This window comes from Xyrauchen texanus, chromosome 42 (genome assembly GCF_025860055.1).
Source record: "Xyrauchen texanus isolate HMW12.3.18 chromosome 42, RBS_HiC_50CHRs, whole genome shotgun sequence".
Classification (NCBI taxonomy): Eukaryota; Metazoa; Chordata; class Actinopteri; order Cypriniformes; family Catostomidae; genus Xyrauchen; species Xyrauchen texanus.
Genome location: NC_068317.1, coordinates 3474477 through 3499068, shown reverse-complemented (window position 1 = coordinate 3499068; position 24592 = coordinate 3474477). Strand labels below are relative to the sequence as shown.

Here is a 24592-nt window from a genome sequence, read left to right as displayed (position 1 = left end):
GCTTCCTGGTGAAATGAAATGAGGCACTCAAACAACAATTTTTTTAATTGCTGTTTTACTTAGTTTTTACTTGTAAGAAAGCAGATTATCAGTTAATAAACACAGGTAGGTTTTGTTGAATTTAAACTCAATAGAGCATTAACCTTAAAAACCTTGTTGTTTAGAAGAAAATTGAACTCGCTGTTAGCGCCACACAGTGGTCATTTCACCTCAGAACTGCTGAGAATCATGTAATGAACAATATTATCTTGAACCACATAATATCTTTTTGTAAAATGTCACCACAGTTACAGACATTTCACAAGATCATGTTTAATAGTTATAAGGCTTGAATTAATCCAACCAGCTCTGAGATTAATCTCATTACAGCATTTGCTAAAGGGGAAAAAGACAAAGGCAGAATACTGTGTACTTTTAACAGCCTTTATGGTTTGAATTAACTACTCAGAAGCGTTGTGAATCATGTAATTGAATCTGTTCGGGCATATTTGTCTTTTTAACATTTTCAGAAACTTCTTTTTTTTTTGTTTTTATTAGTGCTGTCAATTGATACAAAATTTCTATTGAATTAATTACATATACAAATATTTGCTGAAAAAGCCCCTCATATAACAATAATTCAATATATAACGATGAAATAATTATACATAGTTATATTTAAATATTTAAAAATTATATAAATAATAAAACTATTCAGATAATTAAAATGCATTACATTCCTGTAGCAGAAGAGTTAATAATTGATAAGACAATACAAAAAGCGGCTTTAGAATACAATGTATTGTTTACTACCATATTATTGATCATAAGTCAATCATTGGCACACAGTTCACAGTAATCCATTACACAAGTGAATTTGTCAATCAGTTGGAGATTTATTATGGGGCTTGTTTAAGAGCCCGTCAATTTACACCTGCATCAGACATGCTTGTGTAAAAAATGTTTAGGTCACTGTGTCAAGTTAAATATAGTTTAATACTTAGAACTCATCTTGAGATCCCTTAGTTCGAATTTGCACTCCATCATGTGTTTTGAACGCAAGAACGTGTTTGTGTTGTTCTGCCTACTGAAGTGTTTTCTTCACTGTATAAACTGTGTGTTGCTCGTACAGCTGAAATTTCACTTACTGCCATCTGGAGTAAACAGGTGGTACTACAAGCTTGCATTTCTCAAGAATCTTCCATATCATTGCGGGCATTGCGATTAGTTGCGTTAATTTTGCATTAAATCGACAGCCCTAGTTCTTATAAATTTTCTGTGAGATTTCTGTTCAAATTCAGCAGTTTTCAATGGACCTCAAGGGGTCTGTCTCAAAAATCCAGAAGGTCCAAAATTGGAAAATTCCTGAATTGTGTACACCAGTTTGCTGATTTACATGTGACTAAATTCAATCAGTGTGGAAAACCTTATGACAACCCTTCTTGTTTCCATGGAAACAGTGACTTCACTGATTGGTGGATCTCTCACCAGAATTACTGGTAGTGTAGTTCATTCACCTGGAATTTGACAATTAAACAATTTTTCACAATTAATGTTGAAATCACACTGACTTATGACATCTACAGAAGCATTTACCATATTTTACAAACTTCTGAGCTCATGGCAGGTCTGCCTTGAAATGTTTACAGGTTATCGCTAAACATAAATTTGTCTTTGTTGATTTTAAATGACAATTTTACTTCCAGAATCCTACAGTTGCAATCTACATATATTTTCCTCTATCAGATGCATAAGGCAGTGTGAGGAGACAGAGTTAATGTATTCCAGCTCTCATATTTAACCCAACACCTATAGCCTCAGTCTTAATCAATCCAGCTTTCTCTGTCACTTTCTGTCTCTCTTCCCCTGATTATAAGTGAACGGTCTGAGAGTGTGTAGAGCCCCTGAAGCCATCCTGTATCCTCCCAGCGGCAGAGATCTGACACAGTCTGTGTCTGTCTGCCTTTAATTAGGATAGAGTGTTCCAACTGAAGCTCTCACCTGCTCTTCATCAGAAGACACAGTCCTTGCCTCTCAGCATGAGCACACACAACTCTAGAGTCTTTTCCCCTCATTTCAGGCAGAAACTGCTAATAGTTGTGGGATTCCTGTTGCTTTTATTGCAGGAATTTCTGAAAGGTGCAGTGCCCAGAGTACATGATGAAAAATATTGGGGGTGTGGCCAGCGGCGTAGATTCCAGGGGGATGGGAATAATCAAATAAACTAACACCTGTATATAAGATGCATTATAAATGTATTAAAAATGCACTTACTATGAACCTTAACATCAAATTGTTATTATGTTTCCAGGAGTGTTAGTTATTCACACTAGGTGTATAGTTTAACACTAGGCTAACATTAGTTAATGCATTAGGTATCATGACATTTTAACAATATATTTGTACAGTATGTATTAATCTTTGTTAATGTTTGTTAATAAAAATGCAATTGTTCATAGTTATTTCATAGTGCATTAACTAATGATTACTGAAATATCATTTGATTAAAACAATTATTATTACATGTACTATACTATGCTGAAAAAGTATTGTTCATATGAACAAATACATTAGTGTTAAATGTAATTATCTGTTTGATTTATGCTTGTTAATATAATTTGTAGATGTTATAAAGTGTGAGGCTAAATATGAAAGTTTGATGGCATTTGTAAGTTTTTGAATTTACATTACATAATGCTTAACAGATCATTCATTAATTTTAGTTACATTAATTAATAAACATAAATAAGTGCATTATCTCGCATATCTGAATGTACATTAACTAATGATCTTTTAAGCATTGGGCCTATATAATGTTAGTTAATGATTTATTAATCAAAATTATCACAAAGTGTTATCATATATATTATTATTTCAATTATAAGGTATTTATACATTATTTATACATAATTGTACCCAGGGTTGGGGATTAGCAGAATACATGTAACGGGATGTGTTACATTCATACGAGCAGTCAGTGAAGTACGTTTGAAGTAAGTTTGAAGTAAGTTTGAAGCAGAAGAAATATAAATAAACCTTGTGTAAATTGTCAGCTTTAGGCTAAGATAAAATACTATTTCAGACACGATCATATTTTTATCAAGAAAATTCACGTTGGATCATAAATGGTAAATGGTCTTATATAGCACTTTCTTAACCTTATCGGTATTCAAAGCGCTTTACACTGTTCACCCATTCACCCATTCACACACACATTCATACACCAATGGTGGCAGAGCTGCTATGCCTGCCATTGGGAGCAACTTGGGGTTCAGTGTCTTGCCCAAGGACACTTCAGCATGTGGGCCAGGATTTGAACCACCAACCCTGCAATTAGTGGCCAACCCGCTCTACCAACTGAGCCACAGCCGCCTCATAGTTTCTTTTTTCTAGTAAGGTCTTTGATATTAGGACAAAAATCATATAATAATGTTTGTATTGTTTTCCTGTAACAGTATAAAAAAATCCTTAAAACAAGATCAGTTTGATTAATCTTGTTTTAGTAACATCACTGCATAAGATATTTGGGTTTTTCAGAGAATGTATTTTTAACATGTGTATTTTGAGTTTTTATTGTCAAAACAAGTGAATAAATCTACTAGTTGTTAGGAATTCCTTGTCTTGTTTCACTGTTGCCCTTTGTCTGCCATTTTTGTCACCTTTGCATTCCTTAGTTTTCACTTTTGTCCCTTGTGTAGCCCCTTAGTCTCTTTGTTAGCCTTCGTGTTCACTTGTCATTGTTAAAGAACTACACTTCCCAGAATCCACCTGCCATCGTCACTGCCATTTTGTTCTCACCTGTGTCTTATTCAGTCATCACTCACTGTGTATTTAAGCCCTGCTTTTTGTTCGCTCCTTGTCGTTCGTTGAATGTTGTTGTTAGCCTGGTATGTGTTCCCTGCCCGTGTTTTCTAGTTTTATGTTTTATTTCCCCATTGAGGGTTTTTCCTTTGTTCCCGTGTTTTGTGTTTTGCCTGTTTGTTTACTTAATAAAGTTGAACTGCGATTGGATCCGCATCTCTTCGTCTGCTTCACTACCTCCATTCGTAACAGAACGAACGACCAAACATGGATCCAGCGGTTCGAAAAGCGAGCTGTCAGCTGCTCAGCCTTAGTCAGGGAAATCGTCCGGTGGAGGACCACATCCGCGATTTCCTCGCGATTGTGAGTGCCACCGAATTCCCTGACTCTGACCTGGTGGGGTTTTTCCGGGCGAGCCTGAACAGTGCGCTCAAGGAGCGGTTGCCACAGGCAACGCGTGGCTGGACGCTCCACGCGTTCGTGGAGGAGACTCTGCTGGCCTGCGGTTCACCGTTTACTGTGGGCGTCATCGAGGAGAACCCTGCCACTCCTCCCACAGTGGTAACTCTCCCTTCGCCCGTGGTTCGTCCCTTCACGCCTACCACGGCCAACGAGCCAGTGTTGCCAGCTTCATCCTCCCGGCGCAGGAGGAGAAGAGGAAAGGCTTCTGCTCCCCAGTCTCCGCCTGCCACGGTCAGCGAGCCAGAGCCCACACCTGCCCCGGTCTGCGAGCCAGAGCCCTCGTCAGCTACGGTCAGCGAGCCAGAGCCCTCGCCTGCCCCGGTCTGCGAGCCAGAGCCCTCGTCAGCTACGGTCAGTGAGCCAGAGCCCTCGCCTGCCCCGGTCTGCGAGCCAGAGCCCTCGTCAGCTACGGTCAGCGAGCCAGAACCCTCGCCTGCCCCGGTCTGCGAGCCAGAGCCCTCGTCAGCCACGGTCAGCGAACCCAAGCCAGCGCATACCACAGTCACCCAGCCAGAGCCTGTCGCCTCAGAGGTCAGTGAGCCAGTACCTGTCGCCTCAGAAGTCAGTGAGCCAGCGCATACCACAGTCAGTGAGCCAGTGCCTGTCACCTCAGAGGTCAGTGAGCCAGTGCCTGTCGCCTTGGTCATCCTTGAGTCAGCGGCTGTAGCGCTCCTGAGCCTGAGCCGCGTCCCTGAGCCAGCGCCTGTAGCCTCGCCGTCCCTGAGCCAGCGCCTGTAGCCTCGACCGTCCCTGAGCCAGTGCCTGTAGCCTCGACCGTCCCTGAGCCAGCGCCTGTAGCCTCGACCGTTCCTGAGCCAGCGCCTGTAGCCTCGACCGTCCCTGAGCCAGCGCCTGTAGCCTCGACCGTTCCCGGGCTAATGCCAATAGCCTGGACTGACCAAAAGCCAGCGCCAATGGTCATGCCGATCCTAGAGCCTGCGCCCCTCGAGCCTCCCGAGCTTCCCAGAGCTCCGCCTTCCGAGCTTCCCAGAGCTCCGCCTCCCGAGCTTTCCAGAGCTCCGCCTCCCGAGCTTTCCAGAGCTCCGCCTCCCGAGCTTTCCAGAGCTCCGCCTCCCGAGCTTCCTGAGCTTTCCAGAGCTCCGCCTTCTGAGCTTCCTGAGCTTTCCAGAGCTCCGCCTCCCGAGCTTTCCAGAGCTCCGCCTCCCGAGCTTCCTAGAGCTCCGCCTTCTGAGCCTCCCGAGCTTTCCAGAGCTCCGCCTTCCGAGCCTCCCGAGCTTTCCAGAGCTCCGCCTCCCGAGCTTTCCAGAGCTCCGCCTCCCGAGCTTTCTGAGCTTTCCAGAGCTCCGCCTCCCGAGCTTTCCAGAGCTCCGCCTCCCGAGCTTTCCAGGGCTCCGCCTCTCGAGCCTCCCAGGGCTCCGCCTCTCAAGCCTCTCGAGCCTCCCAGGGCTCCGCCTCTCGAGTCTTCCAGGGCTCCTCTTGAGCCTTCCAGGACTCCGCCTCTCAAGTCTCCCGAGCCTCCCAGGGCTCCGCCTCTCAAGTCTCCCGAGCCTCCCAGGGCTCCTCTCGAACCTCCCAGTGCTCCGCCTCTCAAGCCTCTCGAGCCTCCCAGGGCTCCACCCCTCAAGTCTCTTGAGCCTCCCAGGGCTCCACCCCTCAAGTCTCTTGAGCCTCCCAGGGCTCCGCCTCTCAAGCCTCTCGAGCCTTCCAGGGCTCCGCCTCTCGAGCCTCCCTCTGCTCTGCCTCCTGAGCCTCCCACGGCTCTGCCCCCTGAGCCTCCCGAGCTTTCCATGGTTTCTCCTCCCGAGCTTTCCAGAGCTCCGCCTCCCGAGCTTTCTGAGCTTTCCAGAGCTCCGCCTCCCGAGATTTCCAGAGCTCCGCCTCCCGAGCTTTCCAGGGCTCCGCCTCTCGAGCCTCCCAGGGCTCCGCCTCTCAAGCCTCTCGAGCCTCCCAGGGCTCCGCCTCTCGAGTCTTCCAGGGCTCCTCTTGAGCCTTCCAGGACTCCGCCTCTCAAGTCTCCCGAGCCTCCCAGGGCTCCGCCTCTCAAGTCTCCTGAGCCTCCCAGGGCTCCTCTCAGCTCCTCCCAGTGCTCCGCCTCTCAAGCCTCTCGAGCCTCCCAGGGCTCCACCCCTCAAGTCTCTTGAGCCTCCCAGGGCTCCACCCCTCAAGTCTCTTGAGCCTCCCAGGGCTCCGCCTCTCAAGCCTCTCGAGCCTTCCAGGGCTCCGCCTCTCGAGCCTCCCTCTGCTCTGCCTCCTGAGCCTCCCACGGCTCTGCCCCGTGAGCCTCCCGAGCTTTCCATGGTTCCTCCTCCCTCGGCTCTGCCTCCTGAGCCTCCCACGGCTCCGCCCCTGAGGCCTCTGAGCCTCCAGAGCCTCCCTCAGGCTTCCTGACCCAGAGCCTGTCCTCAGCTGAGCCTCCCCGAGGCCTCCTGCGGCTCTGCCTCCCGAGCCTCCTGTGGCCTCCTCCCTGAGCCTCCCGAAGCTTTCCATGGTTCCTCCTCCTCGGCTCTGCCTCCTGAGCCTCCCACGGCTCTGCCCCTGAGGCCTCTGAGCCTCCAGAGCCTCCCTCAGCTCCGCCTCCAGAGCCTCCCTCGGCTCCGCCTCCTGAGCCTCCCTCGGCTCCGCCTCCCAAGCCCCCTGCGGCTCCGCCTCCCGAGCCCCCTGCGGCTCCGCCTCCCGAGCCTCTTGTGGCTTCACTCGCCAGAGCCTTCCAGGTCACCGCCTTTGTGGCCTCCTCCCAGGCCTCCTGACCCGGTCCCTGTCCTGTGGCCTTCCCCCAGGCCTCCTGACCCGGTCCCTGTCCTGTGGCCTCCTCCCAGGCTTCCTGACCCAGTGCCTGTCCTGTGGCCTCCTCCCAGGCCTCCTGACCCTGTCCCTGTCCTGTGGCCTCCTCCCAGGCCTCCTGAACCTGTTCCAGTCCTGTGGCCTCCTCCCAGGCCTCCTGACCCAGTCCCTGTCCTGTGGCCTCCTCCCAGGCCTCCTGACCCTGTTCCCGTCCTGTGGCCTCTTCCCAGGCCCCCTGACCCAGTCCCTGTCCAGTGGCCTCCTCCCAGGTTCCCCAAACCTGTCCTTGCCCGGTGGCCAGCTCCCAGAACACCTGAAGCTGTCCTTGCCCTTTGTGCCCCCTTGAACTTCCTATCTGCCCCTCGTTGCCCCCTTGGACTTCCTGCCTGCCCTCTGTGCCCCCTTAGACTTCCTGCCTGCCCTCTGTGCCCCCTGGACTGCCTGTCTGCCCCTCGTTGCCCCCTGGACTGCCTGTCTGCCCCTCGTTGCCCCCTGGACTGCCTGTCTGCCCGTTGTTGCCCCCTTGGTCTGTCTGCCCACCTCAAGCTCCCCCCCCAGTCATGGACATTTTTTGCTTTGTTTTATGTTACTGTGATCGTCTGGAATCCGATCCTTGAGGGGGGCTATGTTAGGAATTCCTTGTCTTGTTTCACTGTTGCCCTTTGTCTGCCATGTTTGTCACCTTTGCATTCCTTAGTTTTCACTTTTGTCCCTTGTGTAGCCCCTTAGTCTCTTTGTTAGCCTTCGTGTTCACTTGTCATTGTTAAAGAACTACACTTCCCAGAATCCACCTGCCATCATCACTGCCATTTTGTTCTCACCTGTGTCTTATTCAGTCATCACTCACTGTGTATTTAAGCCCTGCTTTTTGTTCGCTCCTTGTCGTTCGTTGAATGTTGTTGTTAGCCTGGTATGTGTTCCCTGCCCGTGTTTTCTAGTTTTATGTTTTATTTCCCCATTGAGGGTTTTTCCTTTGTTCCCGTGTTTTGTGTTTTGCCTGTTTGTTTACTTAATAAAGTTGAACTGCGATTGGATCCGCATCTCCTCGTCTGCTTCGCTGCCTCCATTCATAACACCAGTGCTGAAAAAGTAATCCAAAGTATTTAGAATATGTTACTGGCCTTGAGTAATCTAACGGAATACATTGCAAATTAAATTTTACAGCATGTATTCTGTAATCTTTAGTGAAATACATTTCAAAAGTAACCCTCCTAATCCTGATAGTACCTCCTCATTTTAATTTAGAAAATCATTATACAAAAGCATATTTTTTATTGTAATGCATTAATATGTTACAGTAATGAGAAACATAATTGAAAGCAATGGGAATAGTGGAAACAATTTATATATATAAATATATAGCTTTTTTTCATATTGATTTGGGGTTAAATATGACTAGGACATTTTCTAGAATATTTCATGAGAATCACCCTTGAGTGTACTTAGATCATTGAAACACTCTTTTATAGCTTTGCCTGTCAGACACTGTTTAAAGAGTGCAGTTTCTTCAAAACATTCTAATAATGACTTGACCAAGTCAATAAACACCAAACATTACATCTTAAAAATCACTCTTGAAAGTTTTATTCTAACAGCTCTTTTCCCTGTAATGTTCTCTGGCTATTCTCCTGTGGCTGTCTGACTTTAGACCTTGATCCCATAGAAGCACGTGATACAGAAATACAGTTTCTTCTCTCTAAAGATGGATTTGTGTAAGTGTCCTACAGTGCTGTGCTTCATTAAGGCTGATGTTTCTTCTCTTCTGCTGAAATATGAAGGATTTGGCTCTATATAGCTTGTTAAGTGTGTGCTGGAGTGGATCGATATTGATTCGGGGTCAACCTCTCCGCTGTGGTGCCTGGACTGCTGTCGTGAAACAGTTAGGCCTGAAATACTGCGGATTATGATTATTCACTCCCGCCCTTGACCTATTGTTTTATGAAGAATAACCTCAGATACGGAATTAATTTTCCTCTTTGAATTCAGCAAATGAGCCTGTCTTTACTTCAAATATTCATTATGTCCTGGCACATGCAAATGGCTCTGTGCCAAACCTGTGTCTGGATATCTTTTTTGAATATTATATATCAGAGGACCATTTAAATTAGTGCTATCATATCCACACTACTCGTAAATGGAACCTGAAATCAGCGACAAAACTTGTCATTGCTTCTCAGTCTCCCTAGTGACTCTTTTCAATTAGTAGCAAGTTAGTCGTGTGTCTTTATTAATACAGAAGAGTCTATGTAGAACATATAATTAAGCCATAAGAGCAGTGACTTTTAAAACCTAGTGAGTTGCCTTACTGTCTGCTGCCTACCTTGGCATCTCTAAGCCGAACAGACATGGAACCTTGTAAGTGACCAATCTGAAATAATTTATATACTGTAGGGAACAACTCCGATTGCTTACAAATGGTACTCTGCACACAAAGCCCACAGGAGACTCAACTCACAATTAATTACAATAGAGTTTGCCGTTACACTGATACTATGATCTGAACAACTTATAATGAAACATCTATTATTATTATTATTATTATTATTATTATAACAACCTTTATTTAACCAGAATAACCTCTCTGAGATTAAAAATCTCTTTTACAGGAGTGTCCAGGATGTACAGCAAATAAGTAAAAAAAAAAAAATACACAGCCTACTGTAATTTAAATACATTTAAACAGACATTTACAATACTAAAAACACTTACAAATCATTGATTCATCTTCAAGCTGACGAATTTATACATTTTAAAGGTTCCATAGACACCAGGTTTTGTAACTTCAGTTTCACTTGAAGAGAATTCCAGTCAAACGGAGCTGCATACCTAAAAGCCTTTTTTCCTAATTCAGTTTGAACATGGGGAACAGAAAGAATATAACAATTCTAAGAACGAATGGAATATTTCCCAACATTCTTCCGTTGGATCAAACAACAGAGATACGAAGGCAAGAACCCCAAGATAGCCTTGTAAATAGTTGTATACCAATGCATTTCTCTTCTAATAGACAAAGAAGGCCAAGCTACTCTATTGTACAATGTACTGTACAATGATATGTTGAGGGTGTACAATTCAATATAAATGATACACAGCATCCAAAGAAGAAAGATGATAAGATGGAGCAAACTGATACAAAACATCCCATAATCAAGTACTGGTAAGAATGTAGCAGAGACAAGTTTCTTTCTAACATTAAATGAAAAACAGAGCTTGTTTCTCAAATAAAACTATAGCTTTGTTTTAACATTTTTATGTGTAATGTGAGAACTAAAAGATAGTGTATCATCAATAATAATACCAAGGTATTTATACTCTTGACTAACTTAATCCCATTTTCTTTTAAATACTGAAGAGAAGTACGATTATTTGCTAGTTTCTTTGTACTTTAAAATAACATATGTTTAGTTTTATCAGCATTCAAAAAAAGTTGATTGTAAAGCCGTAAATGAATGACATCAAAAGTAAATTGTAGATTATGCAAAGTTTGCTGCTTAGAGGAAGCACTACAATACATAACATTGTAATCAGCATAAAAATGAAATTGCACATTTTGAATATCATGATCAGGACTATTTACAGTATATAAATAGTAAATAAGAGGGGCCCCAACACAGATCCTTGGAGGACACCCTTAAAAATCTTCCTCTTAAATAATTTCTAAACCAAAATATATTTGATAAACCATGCAACAGTATTACATGATCCACTTTGTTGAAAGCCTTTGATAGATCAATAAAAAGAGATGCACAGTGACGTCCCTTATCTAGAGATTCCGCAATATTGTTTAGAACTTTCAAAACAGCAGTTGTAGTACTATGTTTTTTTGCGAATTTCTGATTGATTATTAGAAAAAACTTTATTTGTATTAAGATAACATGTCAGCTGTTCACTAATAAGGCTTTCTATAATTTTTTATAGAACACAAAGCTTTGAAATTGGTCTATAATTATTAAAGATAGTAGGGTCTTCAGCTTTCAATAAAGGAACTACAAAAGCTGATTTCCAAATTTATGGGATGTCATTAGTTTTTAATGACATATTAAAGAGATAAATTAAAGGAGATTAAATAATATCAGCTGCCATTTTTAAAAGCACAGGTTCTACATAATCAGGGCCTGGTGATTTATTTGTTGATGTTTTAACAATAAAATAGTCAGCTTTTGTCTTTCTAATTGCAAATGTGCATTTATTCCAGAGCTGTCTAAAATAAATCCAATCAGAGTTTAAATCAGAACTCTAATAATATTATATATTATAAACCATATAGAACCATACAGTGTAGAAACTCTATACAGTGGGAAAAAAGTTTTTTTAAGCAGAGTTTTCTTTGCTGGACCTAAGAACCATTGAATAAACTTTATGTTTAAGAGTGAGTACATCATGCATGAATATATGCATTTTTGGCCCATTTGCCTCTTTTTCCTGGTATATTTTTCTGTAGGTGCAGTTTTTATTTTTCAATATTCTCTCTATTTTTTGCAGTGTTTGCCAATCCCTGGTCATGGATTTGTGCTGGACAAGTACAGATGCCACTGCAAAAGTGGCTTTTACCATCCAAGCAGAGTTGCAGTCAACAGCATTAAAAGTAAGTACTGAGTTAAAATGTTATGGCTCAGTGTATGTGTTTTGTTTTAAAGAAAACATAAGGAATCTAAAAGTGTAATCAGAAATTAGCATTTGGCCGAAATCTGATCACCATTATCTGTAACTGTAGCAGATGCTTTTTGGTAGAGTATAGTATAGTTTATTACAGAATAATATAGCATAGTATAGTACAGTACTGTAGTATAGTATTGCATAGTACTGTATAGTATAGTATATCATAGCATAGTTTAATACAGTACATTATAATAGAGAATAGAATAGTATAATATAATCGAGCATAGTAAAGTATAGTGTAGTATAGCATAGTACAGTATATTATAGCATAGTGTAGTATAATTAAGATTAAGATTAAGATTCAACTTTATTGTCATTGTGCAGTGCACACGTACAGAGCCAATGATATGCAGTTGTTTTCGCATATCCCAACTAAGCTGGGGTCAGAGCACAGTGTCAGCCATGAAACGGTACCCCTGGAGCAGATACGGTCAAGGGCCTTGCTCAAGGGCCCAACAGTGGTATCTTGGCGGTGCTGGGGCTTGAACCCCCAACCTTTTGGTCAGTAACCCATATTAGCAAATATGGGTTAATCAATAGCAAATGACTGTAAGCTGATCAGCTAATGGAAACATTTGCTTTTTTTTGTTTGCGAATTATAAAAAATTGAAACTAGCTCATGTGAATTTTGTATAACTCTGTCAATGTTGCTGGCTTCCATGGCTGCAGCATGCTGTGTTTGATCGCTAACTTGTTTCAAATCTGGCAACCAGGGTGTCGAAAAACTAAATGGGCAGTGGGCGGGATGACACAGTACAAAGCACACAGAAATTCCTGCCCAGAACGGAAATTTCAAAGTAGAATATATTGGCTGTAGCATTATTTTTGGAGAAGCCAGTTTTTCAATTTAGCATGTTTCATATAACATATTATGATAATTATATGCTTTAGTACAGTAAATAAATTACATATTGCACCTTTATAACAGTAGTGACGAGGCACGACAAATTCAGGTGCGTTTTGTCCCACTGCCAGCAATGTATTTTAGTTCCGCCACAATACTTCATGCATTGAATATGTTGTTCCCCGTCTGTCGCTCACTTCGACATTGTGTCGAGTGAAGCGACACTAGGGGACTTTCTTGAAGGCTTCGGTTACCTCTGAACTTGAAAAAAGGCCATTGAGAATTTGGCAGACAGAATTTGCATGTCCCTCCCCTGGACATACGGGTATAAAGGGAGGGAATCATGCCTCTGTTCATTCAGATTTCTTCTTCGGAGCCGAGCGGTTGTGCGATCAGCGAGCTGAGATCACTTACTGTTCCACTCACCTCTGCAGAGCTTATGCTGTTGGATCTACGGTGTATATCAGTGGCTTTCTCCTTCTCTGCACAGCAGTGCAGCTTTGCCCCCATGCACTTCGACAGCGCTGCTAAAAGAGAATATTTATAAAAGAGTTTATTTTCTCTAAAAGAGCAATACACAGCTGACGTTGAACGTCTTTTCAGGTATTTCTAAAAATGCCCTTTCGCCCCTGTGTAGTTCCTGGATGCGGTCGATTTCTCTCCGCTCCTGACGGTCACAGATGCTGCCTCGTGTGTCACACTGGCATTTGTGGATGGTTTGTGTTCTCACTGCGAGAACCTAACCATGGCAACGTTGCGGTCGCGGCTTTCCTTCTTAAAGAGGAACGCTACACCTGCTGCCCCCCCCTCCACGTCACTTCTTCCCACAGGATTGAGGATGACACTGCTGGCGATGGAGGCGATTTGGGAATGGCAGGGGGGCTCTGTTTCACCGGGTGGATTGATCTTGGACTTGCAAGTTTTCAACCGGGCCTTGCACAAACTCCTGTTCAAAATGCTCACGCAAAGACTCATTCTAACTTGCGTCCAGCATCAAGATTGGTTCACAGCAGTAGACCTGAAGGACGCGTATTTCCATGTATCTATCTTGCCTTGACACGGCCCATCCTATGGTTTGTGTTCGATGGCCAGGTGTATCAGAACAAGATCCTCCCCTTCGCATTCTGTCCCCTCGCATCTTCACGAAGGTCGCAGAGACAGCCCTTACCCCGCAAAGGGAAGTGGGCATCCGCTTACTCAACTACCTCGATGACTGGCTCATCATAGCCCACTCTCAAGAGTTACTGTGCACCCACAGGGACCAGGTGGTCAGGCACCTCAACCGTCTAGGGCAGTGGTTCTCAACCTTTTTGACTCCAAGGCCCCCCATTTTCGGAGAATATTTTCAAAGGCCACCTCATGTGGGCTATTAGATATTTATAATATAAAATGTATCTATTATGAGATATTTCCTTCAAGAAATGTCTAGAACTCTATATTCTTCATAAAAAGCAAGCTGTCAAAGGTAGTTATTACACATTTAGCATTTTCAGTAAGTTGAATTCTAATAATTATATTAAAATTATAATGATCTATCATATTTTAAATAATTTTAAGACATCGTGAGGCCCCCCTGGAAGTGTGCTGAGGCACTCTAGTGGGTCCCGACCCCCTGGTTGGGAACCACTGGTCTAGGGCTTCAGGTCAACTGGGAAAAGAGCAAGCTCGTCCCGGTTCAGAGCATCTCTTTTCTCGGCATGGAGTTAGACTCAGTCTCAATAACGAGCGCGTGCATTGGGTGCTGAAATGCCTCACCTTATTCAAGCCAGGCACAGCGGTTCCTCTAAAAGAATTCCAGAGGCTCCTGGGGCATATGGCATATGCATATGAGACTGCTTCAGCACTGGTGTCTTCAGACTTGGTTCTCGGATCTCACGCTCCTCGTGACAGCCCCTCCCTGGCGAATTCCCCTGAGGAATAACCTTCTTTCTCAGGGACGGGGACGCTCTGGCATCCATGCCCAGACCTCTGTAACCTCCACGTCTGGCCCCTGGATGGGGTCCTTTCAGGCCTTCAGAGACCCCCCTAGAATCAGTCGAGCTCAAAGCGATCTCCTTGAACATGGCCCTCCTGATCGCGCTTGTTTCTATCAAGAGGGTTGGGGACCTGCAAGCCTTCTTTGTCAGCGACTCTTGCCTGGAGTTCGGTCCGGCAGACACCCATGTCGTCCTAAGACCGTGAGCAGGCTATGTTCCCAAGGTTCCTATGACCCCCTTCAGGGACCAGGTAGTGAACCAGCAATTGCTTCCCCGGGAGGAGGCAGACCCAGCCTTTTCATTGCTGTGATACGTGCTTTGCGTACCTATGTGGACCGCATGAAGAGCTTTAGATCTTCTGAGCATCTCTTTGTCTGTTTTGGTGGACAGCAGAAAGGGAAAGCTGTCTCCAAACAGAGGCTTTCCCACTGGCTTGTTGATGCCATTGCTTTGGCCTATCACATCCAGGCCATGCCTGCCCCTTGCAGGTTCGAGCACACTCAACGAGAAGTGTGGCATCCTCATGGGCACTGGCCAACGGCAACACCCTATCAGACATCTGCAGAGCAGCGGCCTGGGCAACACCCAACACCTTATGAGATTTTACAATCTCAGGGTTGAGTCGGTCTTGTCCCGTGTTCCCTCAGGTCCGAACACATAGAACTCGGGAAGGCAGAACGTCTGACCGGGTGTTCCGCTTGCACATAACACCCTTCCCCTCCACTGAGGTGATCACGTGCACTCATTTCCCCCAGGAGTGTCGACTAGATTCGTGCTCCCTGGATGTTCTTCCTCCCTAGCCCTCTAGAATTCAGTGGAGGAATTTCCTGACCAGAACCACTACAGGTACTAAAATTAATCTGTACTGGAATAGGTGCTCCACAGGATGGGCCCTTGTGGATTAATTCATCTGTGTGTATTTCCACGTTACGGTCCCCCTTCGGGCAGACTGCATCTCACTTGGGCAGTTCCCGCTGCCCCCGATCGCCGTGTTTGTAGCAACTTCTCCCTCTCAGCAGGTAGGATTGACCATCGCGCCATTTCCACATGTGGCCTGAAAACCGCCACTCTTTACCTCCCCCCAGCCTGGGCAGTTGGTGGTCTCCGTGGGGTGCATCAGCAGCGCACATACACGGTTCAGCGTATGGCGTGACTGAATAGGGACCCCTAGTGTCGCTTCTCTCGACACAAAGTCGAAGTGAGCGACAGATGGGGAACGTCTATGTTACTGTTATGTAACCCTGATGGAGAGAATGAGACATTGTGTCTTCCTGGCCACGACGCTGAACCGAGCCACTGCAAAGGCCGAAACATCTTCTCGGCTCCTCGGTGCAAAACCTGAATGAACAGAGGCATGATTCCCTCCCTTCTGACTGCCAAATTCTCATTGGCCTTTTCTCAAGTTCAGGGGTAACCGAGGCCTTCAAGAATTAGGGAAAGGCGGTTACAACAGTAACCTAGACTTATATTGTATACTGTTTTAGAATACACTTTAATACACTGCTGTGCAAATCATATCTGCCACAATTTACACCAGTGTGCAAAAAGTACCTACCACTATTCTCAATATGTGTAAATAGCATCTACCTTGCCTTAATTTTTTGGAATTTCATTAAAGTTAATTATTAATTTGTGCATTTTTGTGTTTGATTAGTTACAAAAAATTATATACATTTTCATAATTTTTATATTTTTCAATAAATTAACTTGTTTATTTACATAGTTTAAGCTTGCTTAGTTATTTATGTTTGGTGTGTTTGATGAGGTGTACCTGTAGTTAGGGGGCCCCCAAAATGCTAGGGCAGGCTGAAAGAAAGGGAAATGTAATCAGTGATATGCTGTCAGTGTCTGGCCCTCAGTAAGCCCTCAATACCTTTATTTACCACAGGATCCTCCTTCCAGATTGATTTCAGAGTAAAATCAAAAACAGGTTGACTTTTCTTGATCTAAACTCAGCACGTGCTTACCAAAATTCAAAGCACTATCCCCGGTAGCCAAAGCAGGAGGTATTTCTTTTAACATAAGGGCACACGTGAGCTCCAGTTTCCAGGTGATGTAACCACAGAAGGATGTCAAACGTGAGTCATTTTTAGCTGTGAATGATGTAATGCTGAGAAGAGGAATCTGTATAGAATGCATGCATGATGTCAGGATACTGGAACATTTGGAAGATACATGCCAACTTCCTTGACACCTCTGAACACAGCAATGTGTAATACTTCTCAGTTCGTTTTTAAATGTAATGTTTCATCTGCCTTCAAATCAGTTAGATTATATGCAGAGATTAATTTGGTCATAATTTTTGTTTTGACAATGATCATTTTCATGTGACTTTTTGTTCCTAAGAGTTATCAATCCAAAATGAACACAACTAAATAATCGGTTAACAAAACTTTTATATCCAAATTATTCACTGCATGACAGAATGTCCATTGTTTCAAACAAAAAATGTAAATAAACCAAAAGGCAAGAACTTTAAAGTACTCCCATCAATCCCAGGGGCGTAGATTCTGGGGGAGAAGGGGAGGGGGAGTAACCCCCGAATAATCAAAACAAGCAATTACCCCCCCCCCCCAATGTTCAAGCCAAATCCACACCCTTGATCAGTCCAATGGGAAACATAACCGTGTTTATATGGTACTAGGCTGCTATAATGAGGAAGTAATATTTGCTGATTAACAAAATTTGTTTGGTTCGTGACAACAAATTTACAAAGATATTCAGAGTTTTATTTTAAACATTTCGTAGTAAGTAAATAAGATATCATAAAGCACAGCTGTATACTCCACTTTGTTCTCAAAACTTGATTTCAGATTTACCCACTAGAGTTGCATACAAAGTGTGTGGAACTGTGGTTTATTTACTTTACACATGTCGATCAGATGGCATGTTCTTGTCTAAGTGGACAGTACTTGACTAGAAGAAGCTGCAAAATGGACCATACTTTATGTTGTCAACCGTTTAGCTATATAAGACTATGTCCAAATTGGTCTCAAGTAGCTAATAATGTTTGCCATTGAAATGAGTTTATGGTTGTGTTGAAAATCAGAGAGTTTGCTGATTTATGAACAGATTCTAAAGCTATATTCCTTCTACACCTTGCTGAAGCAGAAAGAGGTAGAGAGAGCAGACATGTGGACATCACCACATGTCATCCATCTGTGATAGCTCCTCTCTGACTCTCCTCCAGTGACCTCTCATAAGTGTGTTCCTGGGAGAACTTGGATGTGTTCAGTGTATTTCTCTTGTGTTTTGTGTATCTGCTTCACTAAGCAATCATCCCTTCAGCAGATTATGTTTCCTGTAATGTTGACCCCTCTCTGATGAAGTTAAGATGAATACAACAGCATGTTTAAAGTCTTATGTCTTATCGCATCTATCTATCTATGCAACCACCTAGCAACTATTCTGAATACCCTAGCAACACACTAAGCAACCACCTTGAATCCGCACTGAATATCCTAGCGATGCTCTAGCTACTCCCCGAAACACACTAGCAACTGCATATTAGAGGTAGACCAATATATCGGTTTTACCGATTAATTGGAGCCGATAGTTGCTTTTTGAAACTATCTGTTATCTGCAAACATCTATACTGGTAGTTGGCAATAGTTTTAATTGAGTGAATGCAGGCTATAAAAAGCTTAATTTGGCAAAGACTTTAGGATTGTAACAGAGCCTCCATTTCAAAATTAGTACGTGAATTCCAGTCTTGTTTCTAGTTAAAAGTTATGCTTTTCTGGTTATTATTGGGGTTTTGAGTGCATAATAAACTGCTTGGATTTTATTCATTTTGGACTCATGTAGCCTCAATGCATGTACCTGTCATAGTAAGGAAAGACTTAGAATTTTTTTAGCATTCAATACATTTTAAAAACTATCATCTGATTTAATCGGTTAATCGATTATGCGGCTTTTACTGCATATTAACACTGTATATTATGCATATTATGCAAACACCTAACCCTGGCTGTCACTCAAAACACACTATAGCATAATGGATGGTGATTATTAAGTTGGCTTGTGAAAGCCAACTTACTGAAATCCTATTTATTAGTGGTGCTTGCAAAGCATCACTATTGTAATCTCACATACTTATTATTTTTATTTTTATTAGTGGTGCTTGCAAAGCATCACTATTGTAATCTCACATACTTATTATTTTTATTAGTGGTGCTTGCAAAGCATCACTATTGTAATCTCACATACTTATTATACTTTTTATTTTTAGTGGTGCTTGCAAAGCATCACTATTGTAATCTCACATACTTATTATACTTTTTATTTTTAGTGGTGCTTGCAAAGCATCACTATTGTAATCTCACATACTTATTATTAGTGGTGCTTGCAAAGCATCACTATTGTAATCTCACATACTTATTATTTTTATTAGTGGTGCTTGCAAAGCATCACTATTGTAATCTCACATACTTATTTTTATTTTTATACTTTTTATTATTCTATCTCCTGACAAAACTTCGCACCTAACTCGCCCCAAGACCGCTTGGCGAGACCCACCTAATGAGGTGTCAAATCGAACGGCCTATTGAGGACACGCGGTGCTATGACTTTTATGTTTATCGGGTACGGTATTTGCCCCAGGGGCAAAAAAGCGCCTAAAAATCCCATAGACTTAACATTGTGACAAACTTTGAGCGCCACAGCTCCGAAGCTAGGATTTCACGAGAAACGCGTGATTTGCCACATTTGAAGAGGCTGGCAGGCTCTGTAAGAGCATACCTCAATATGGGGTAAAAGTTGCACCCCTGGGGGCAGGAGCTGCCCAAAAATGCCCCAATTGACTTATAATGGTGTAGGACTGCCCATGAAATGAAAAGGCATAGGGATTTGTATTGAACATAGCTCTGGATCACAGTGTCATAGAGACGAGGGGTGGGCTCATTTTACTCAGACGACCAATCAGTCTCTCAGGATCATTGTGAAGCTATCAAGCCACGCCCTAGCAACCATTAAGAGCACCTTAGCAACAAGTCCCATAGACTTGTATTGAAACAGATCAAAGGGATATCTCCGGATAGAAGTGTCATAGAAACACAAGGGTGGTCTCGCTTGACTCGGACAGCAAACAGCCAATCATGCATCAAATCAACACTTCCTAGCCCCTCCCTAGCAACCATTGTCGAAAGCACCTTAACAACCAAAATCCATAGAGGGATATCTTCCATTCTGAATGTCACAGAGGCATGGGAGTTGGTTTATATCATTCATACTGACAAGCAGCCTTTGGAGATTCATGATTGGCAGCTGCCAAGCCACTCCCTAGCAACTAAACAGAGTACCCTAGCAACCGCTTAGCAGTAACTATATCTCTGCACCAGAAAATCAGAGAGACTTCTGGGTTGATTTATTTCAATCAGGATGGCAAGGACACTTCATTAGTATCACTATGGTAACTGCCTAGCAACCAGATGGGGTTACCCTAGCAACCGAGTAACAAATCACATATCTCTGCATCAGAAAAACGTAGAGACTTCCGGGTTGACTTATTTCAATCAGGATGGAAAGGAGACTTCATTAGTATCACTATGGTAACTGCCTAGCAACCAGATGGGCTTACCCTAGCAACCGAGTAACAAATCACATATCTCTGCATCACAACAACATACAGACTTCCGGTTTGACTTATTTCAATCAGGATGGCAAGGACACTTGATTAGTATCACTATGGTAACTGCCTAGCAACCACATGGGGTTACCCTAGCAACCTACTAACAAATCACATATTTCTGCACCAGAACATTATACAGACTTCTGGGTTGATTTATTTATGACCACAATTTCTGTTCTTTTCAAGCAGGCTATTTGATCTAGTTTTGCCACGGCAAGCACCACTCACATTTTCTTCAGGAAATGTACCTATCTAGTTTTTATTTTTATTTTTATTTTTATTTTTATTTTTATATCTCTTAACAAAACTTCGCACCTAACTCGTCCCCAAGACCGCTTGGCGTAGACCCACTAATGAGGTGTCAAATCGAACGCCTATTGAGGACACGTGTGCTATGACTTTTATGTTTATCGGGTACGGTATTTGCCCCAGGGGCAAAAAAGCGCCTAAAAATCCCATAGACTTAACATTGAGACAAACTTTGACGCCACAGCTCCAAGCTTAGGATTTCAGAGAAACGCAGTGATTTGCCACATTTGAAGAGGCTGGCAGGCTCTGTAAGAGCATACCTCAATATGGGGTAAAAGTTGCACTCCTGGGGGCAGGAGCTGCCCAAAAATGCCCCAATTGACTTATAATGGTGTAGGACTGCCCATGAAATGAAAAAGGCATAGGGATTTGTATTGAACATAGCTCTGGATCACAGTGTCATAGAGACGAGGGGTGGGCTCATTTTACTCAGACGACCAATCGGTCTCTCAGGATCATTGTGAAGCTATCAAGCCACGCCCTAGCAACCATTAAGAGCACCTTAGCAACAAGTCCCATAGACTTCTATTGAAACAGATCAAAGGGATATCTCCGGATAGAAGTGTCATAGAAACACAAGGGTGGTCTCGCTTGACTCGGACAGCAAACAGCCAATCATGCATCACCTCAACACTTCCTAGCCCCTCCCTAGCAACCATTGTTGAGAACCTTAACAACAAAAATCCATAGAGGGATATCTTCTATTCTGAATGTCACAGAGGCATGGGAGTTGGTTTATATCATTCATACTGACAAGCAGCCTTTGGAGATTCATGATTGGCAGCTGCCAAGCCACTCCCTAGCAACTACACAGAGTACCCTAGCAACCGCTTAGCAGTAACTATATCTCTGCACCAGAAAATCAGAGAGACTTCTGGGTTGATTTATTTCAATCAGGATGGCAAGGAGACTTGATAAGTATCACTATTTTAACTGCCTAGCAACCAGATGGGGTTACCCTAGCAACCGAGTAACAAATCACATATCTCTGCATCAGAAAACGTAGAGACTTCCGGGTTGACTTATTTCAATCAGGATGGCAAGGACACTTGATTAGTATCACTATGGTATCTGCCTAGCAACCAGATGGGCTTACCCTAGCAACCGAGTAACAAATCACATATCTCTGCATCACAAAAACATAGAGACTTCCGGTTGACTTATTTCAATCAGGATGGCAAGGAGACTTGATAAGTATCACTATGTTAACTGCCTAGCAACCAGATGGGGTTACCCTAGCAACCGAGTAACAAATCACATATCTCTGCATCAGAAAACGTAGAGACTTCCGGGTTGACTTATTTCAATCAGGATGGCAAGGACACTTCATTAGTATCACTATGGTAACTGCCTAGCAACCACATGAGCTTACTCCTAGCAACCGAGTAACAAATCACATATCTCTGCATCAGAAAACGTAGAGACTTCCGGGTTGACTTATTTCAATCAGGATGGCAAGGACACTTGATTAGTATCACTATGATTACTGCCTAGCAACCAGATGGGGTTACCCTAGCAACCGAAAGTAACAAATCACATATCTCTGCACCAGAAAATAGTACTGACTTCCGGGTTGATTTATTTCACTCAGGATGGCAAGGACACTTCATTAGTATCAATATGGTAACTGCCTAGCAACCACATGTGGTTACCCTAGCAACCGAGTAACAAATCACATATCTCTGCATCAGAAAAACGTAGATACTTCTGGGTTGACTTATTTCAATCAGGATGGCAAGGACACTTGATTACTATCACTATGGTAACTGCCTAGCAACCAGATGGGGTTACCCTAGCAACCGAGTAACAAATCACATATCTCTGCACCAGAAAATAGTACTGACTTCCGGGTTGATTTATTTCACTCAGGATCGCAAGGACACTTGATTACTATCACTATGGTAACTGCCTAGCAACCAGATGGGGTTACCCTAGCAACCGAGAAACAAATCACATATCTCGCACCAGAAAAGAGTACAGACTTCCGGGTTGATTTATTTCACTCAGGATCGCAAGGACACTTGATTACTATCACTATGGTAACTGCCTAGCAACCAGATGGGGTTACCCTAGCAACCGAGAAACAAATCACATATCTCGCACCAGAAAAGAGTACAGACTTCCGGTTGATTTATTTCAACCAGGATGGCAAGGACACTTCATTAGTATCAATATGGTAACTGCCTAGCAACCAGATGGGGTTACCCTAGCAACCGAGTAACAAATCACATATCTCTGCACCAGAAAACACTACAGACTTCCGGGTTGACTTATTTCACTCAGGATGGAAAGGAGCCATGTATTGTATTACCTTGGTAACTGCATAGCAACCACATGGGCTTACCCTAGCAACCGAGTACAAAATCACATATTTCTGCACCAGAAAATCGTACAGACTTCTGGGCTGATTTATTTATGACCATAATTTTTTTCTTTACAAGTTACAACATGCTGTTTGATCTAGTTTTGCCACGGCAAGCACCACTCACATTTTCTTCAGGAAATGTACCTATCTAGTTTTTATTTTTATTTTTATTTTTATTTTTATATCTCTTAACAAAACTTCGCACCTAACTCGTCCCAAGACCGCTTAGTGAGACCCACTAATGAGGTGTCAAATCGAACGGCCTATTGAGGACACGTGTGCTATGACTTTTATAGTTTATCGGGTACGGTATTTGCCCCAGGGGCAAAAAAGCGCCTAAAAATCCCATAGACTTAACATTGAGACAAACTTTGACGCGCCACAGCTCCAAGCTTAGGATTTCAGAGAAACGCAGTGATTTGCCACATTTGAAGAGGCTGGCAGGCTCTGTAAGAGCATACCTCAATATGGGGTAAAAGTTGCACTCCTGGGGGCAGGAGCTGCCCAAAAATGCCCCAATTGACTTATAATGGTGTAGGACGCCCATGAAATGAAAAGGCATAGGGATTTGTATTGAACATAGCTCTGGATCACAGTGTCATAGAGACGAGGGGTGGGCTCATTTTACTCAGACGACCAATCAGTCTCTCAGGATCATTGTGAAGCTATCAAGCCACGCCCTAGCAACCATTAAGAGCACCTTAGCAACAAGTCCCATAGACTTCTATTGAAACAGATCAAAGGGATATCTCCGGATAGAAGTGTCATAGAAACACAAGGGTGGTCTCGCTTGACTCGGACAGCAAACAGCCAATCATGCATCAAATCAACACTTCCTAGCCCCTCCCTAGCAACCATTGTCGAAAGCACCTTAACAACCAAAATCCATAGAGGGATATCTTCCATTCTGAATGTCACAGAGGCATGGGAGTTGGTTTATATCATTCATACTGACAAGCAGCCTTTGGAGATTCATGATTGGCAGCTGCCAAGCCACTCCCTAGCAACTAAACAGAGTACCCTAGCAACCGTTTAGCAGTAACTATATCTCTGCACCAGAAAATCAGAGAGACTTCTGGGTTGATTTATTTCAATCAGGATGGCAAGGAGACTTGATTAGTATCACTATGGTAACTGCCTAGCAACCAGATGGGCTTACCCTAGCAACCGAGTAACAAATCACATATCTCTGCATCACAAAAACATACAGACTTCCGGTTTGACTTATTTCAATCAGGATGGCAAGGACACTTGATTAGTATCACTATGGTAACTGCCTAGCAACCAGATTGGGTTACCCTAGCAACCGAGTAACAAATCACATATCTCTGCATCAGAAAAACGTAGAGACTTCCGGGTTGACTTATTTCAATCAGGATGGAAAGGAGACTTCATTAGTATCACTATGGTAACTGCCTAGCAACCAGATGGGCTTACCCTAGCAACCGAGTAACAAATCACATATCTCTGCATCACAAAAACATACAGACTTCCGGTTTGACTTATTTCAATCAGGATGGCAAGGACACTTGATTAGTATCACTATGGTAACTGCCTAGCAACCAGATGGGGTTACCCTAGCAACCGAGTAACAAATCACATATCTCTGCATCAGAAAAACGTACAGACTTCCGGTTGACTTATTTCAATCAGGATGGAAAGGACACTTCATTAGTATCACTATGGTAACTGCCTAGCAACCAGATGGGCTTACCCTAGCAACCGAGTAACAAATCACATATCTCTGCATCACAAAAACATACAGACTTCCGGTTTGACTTATTTCAATCAGGATGGCAAGGACACTTGATTAGTATCACTATGGT

At 43.3% G+C, this 24592-nt stretch overlaps 1 protein-coding gene across 1 annotated transcript in view; it reads left to right on the top strand.

Annotated features, from left to right (window-relative positions):
• LOC127634790 (probable G-protein coupled receptor 158) overlaps positions 1 to 24592 on the top strand; it is a 222415-nt gene that overhangs the window by 66048 nt on the left and 131775 nt on the right. Inside the window, exon 3 of the mRNA XM_052114473.1 lies at positions 11467 to 11569. Within this exon, the coding sequence (XP_051970433.1) occupies positions 11467 to 11569 (103 nt within the window). The remainder of the gene's footprint in view (positions 1 to 11466; positions 11570 to 24592) is intronic.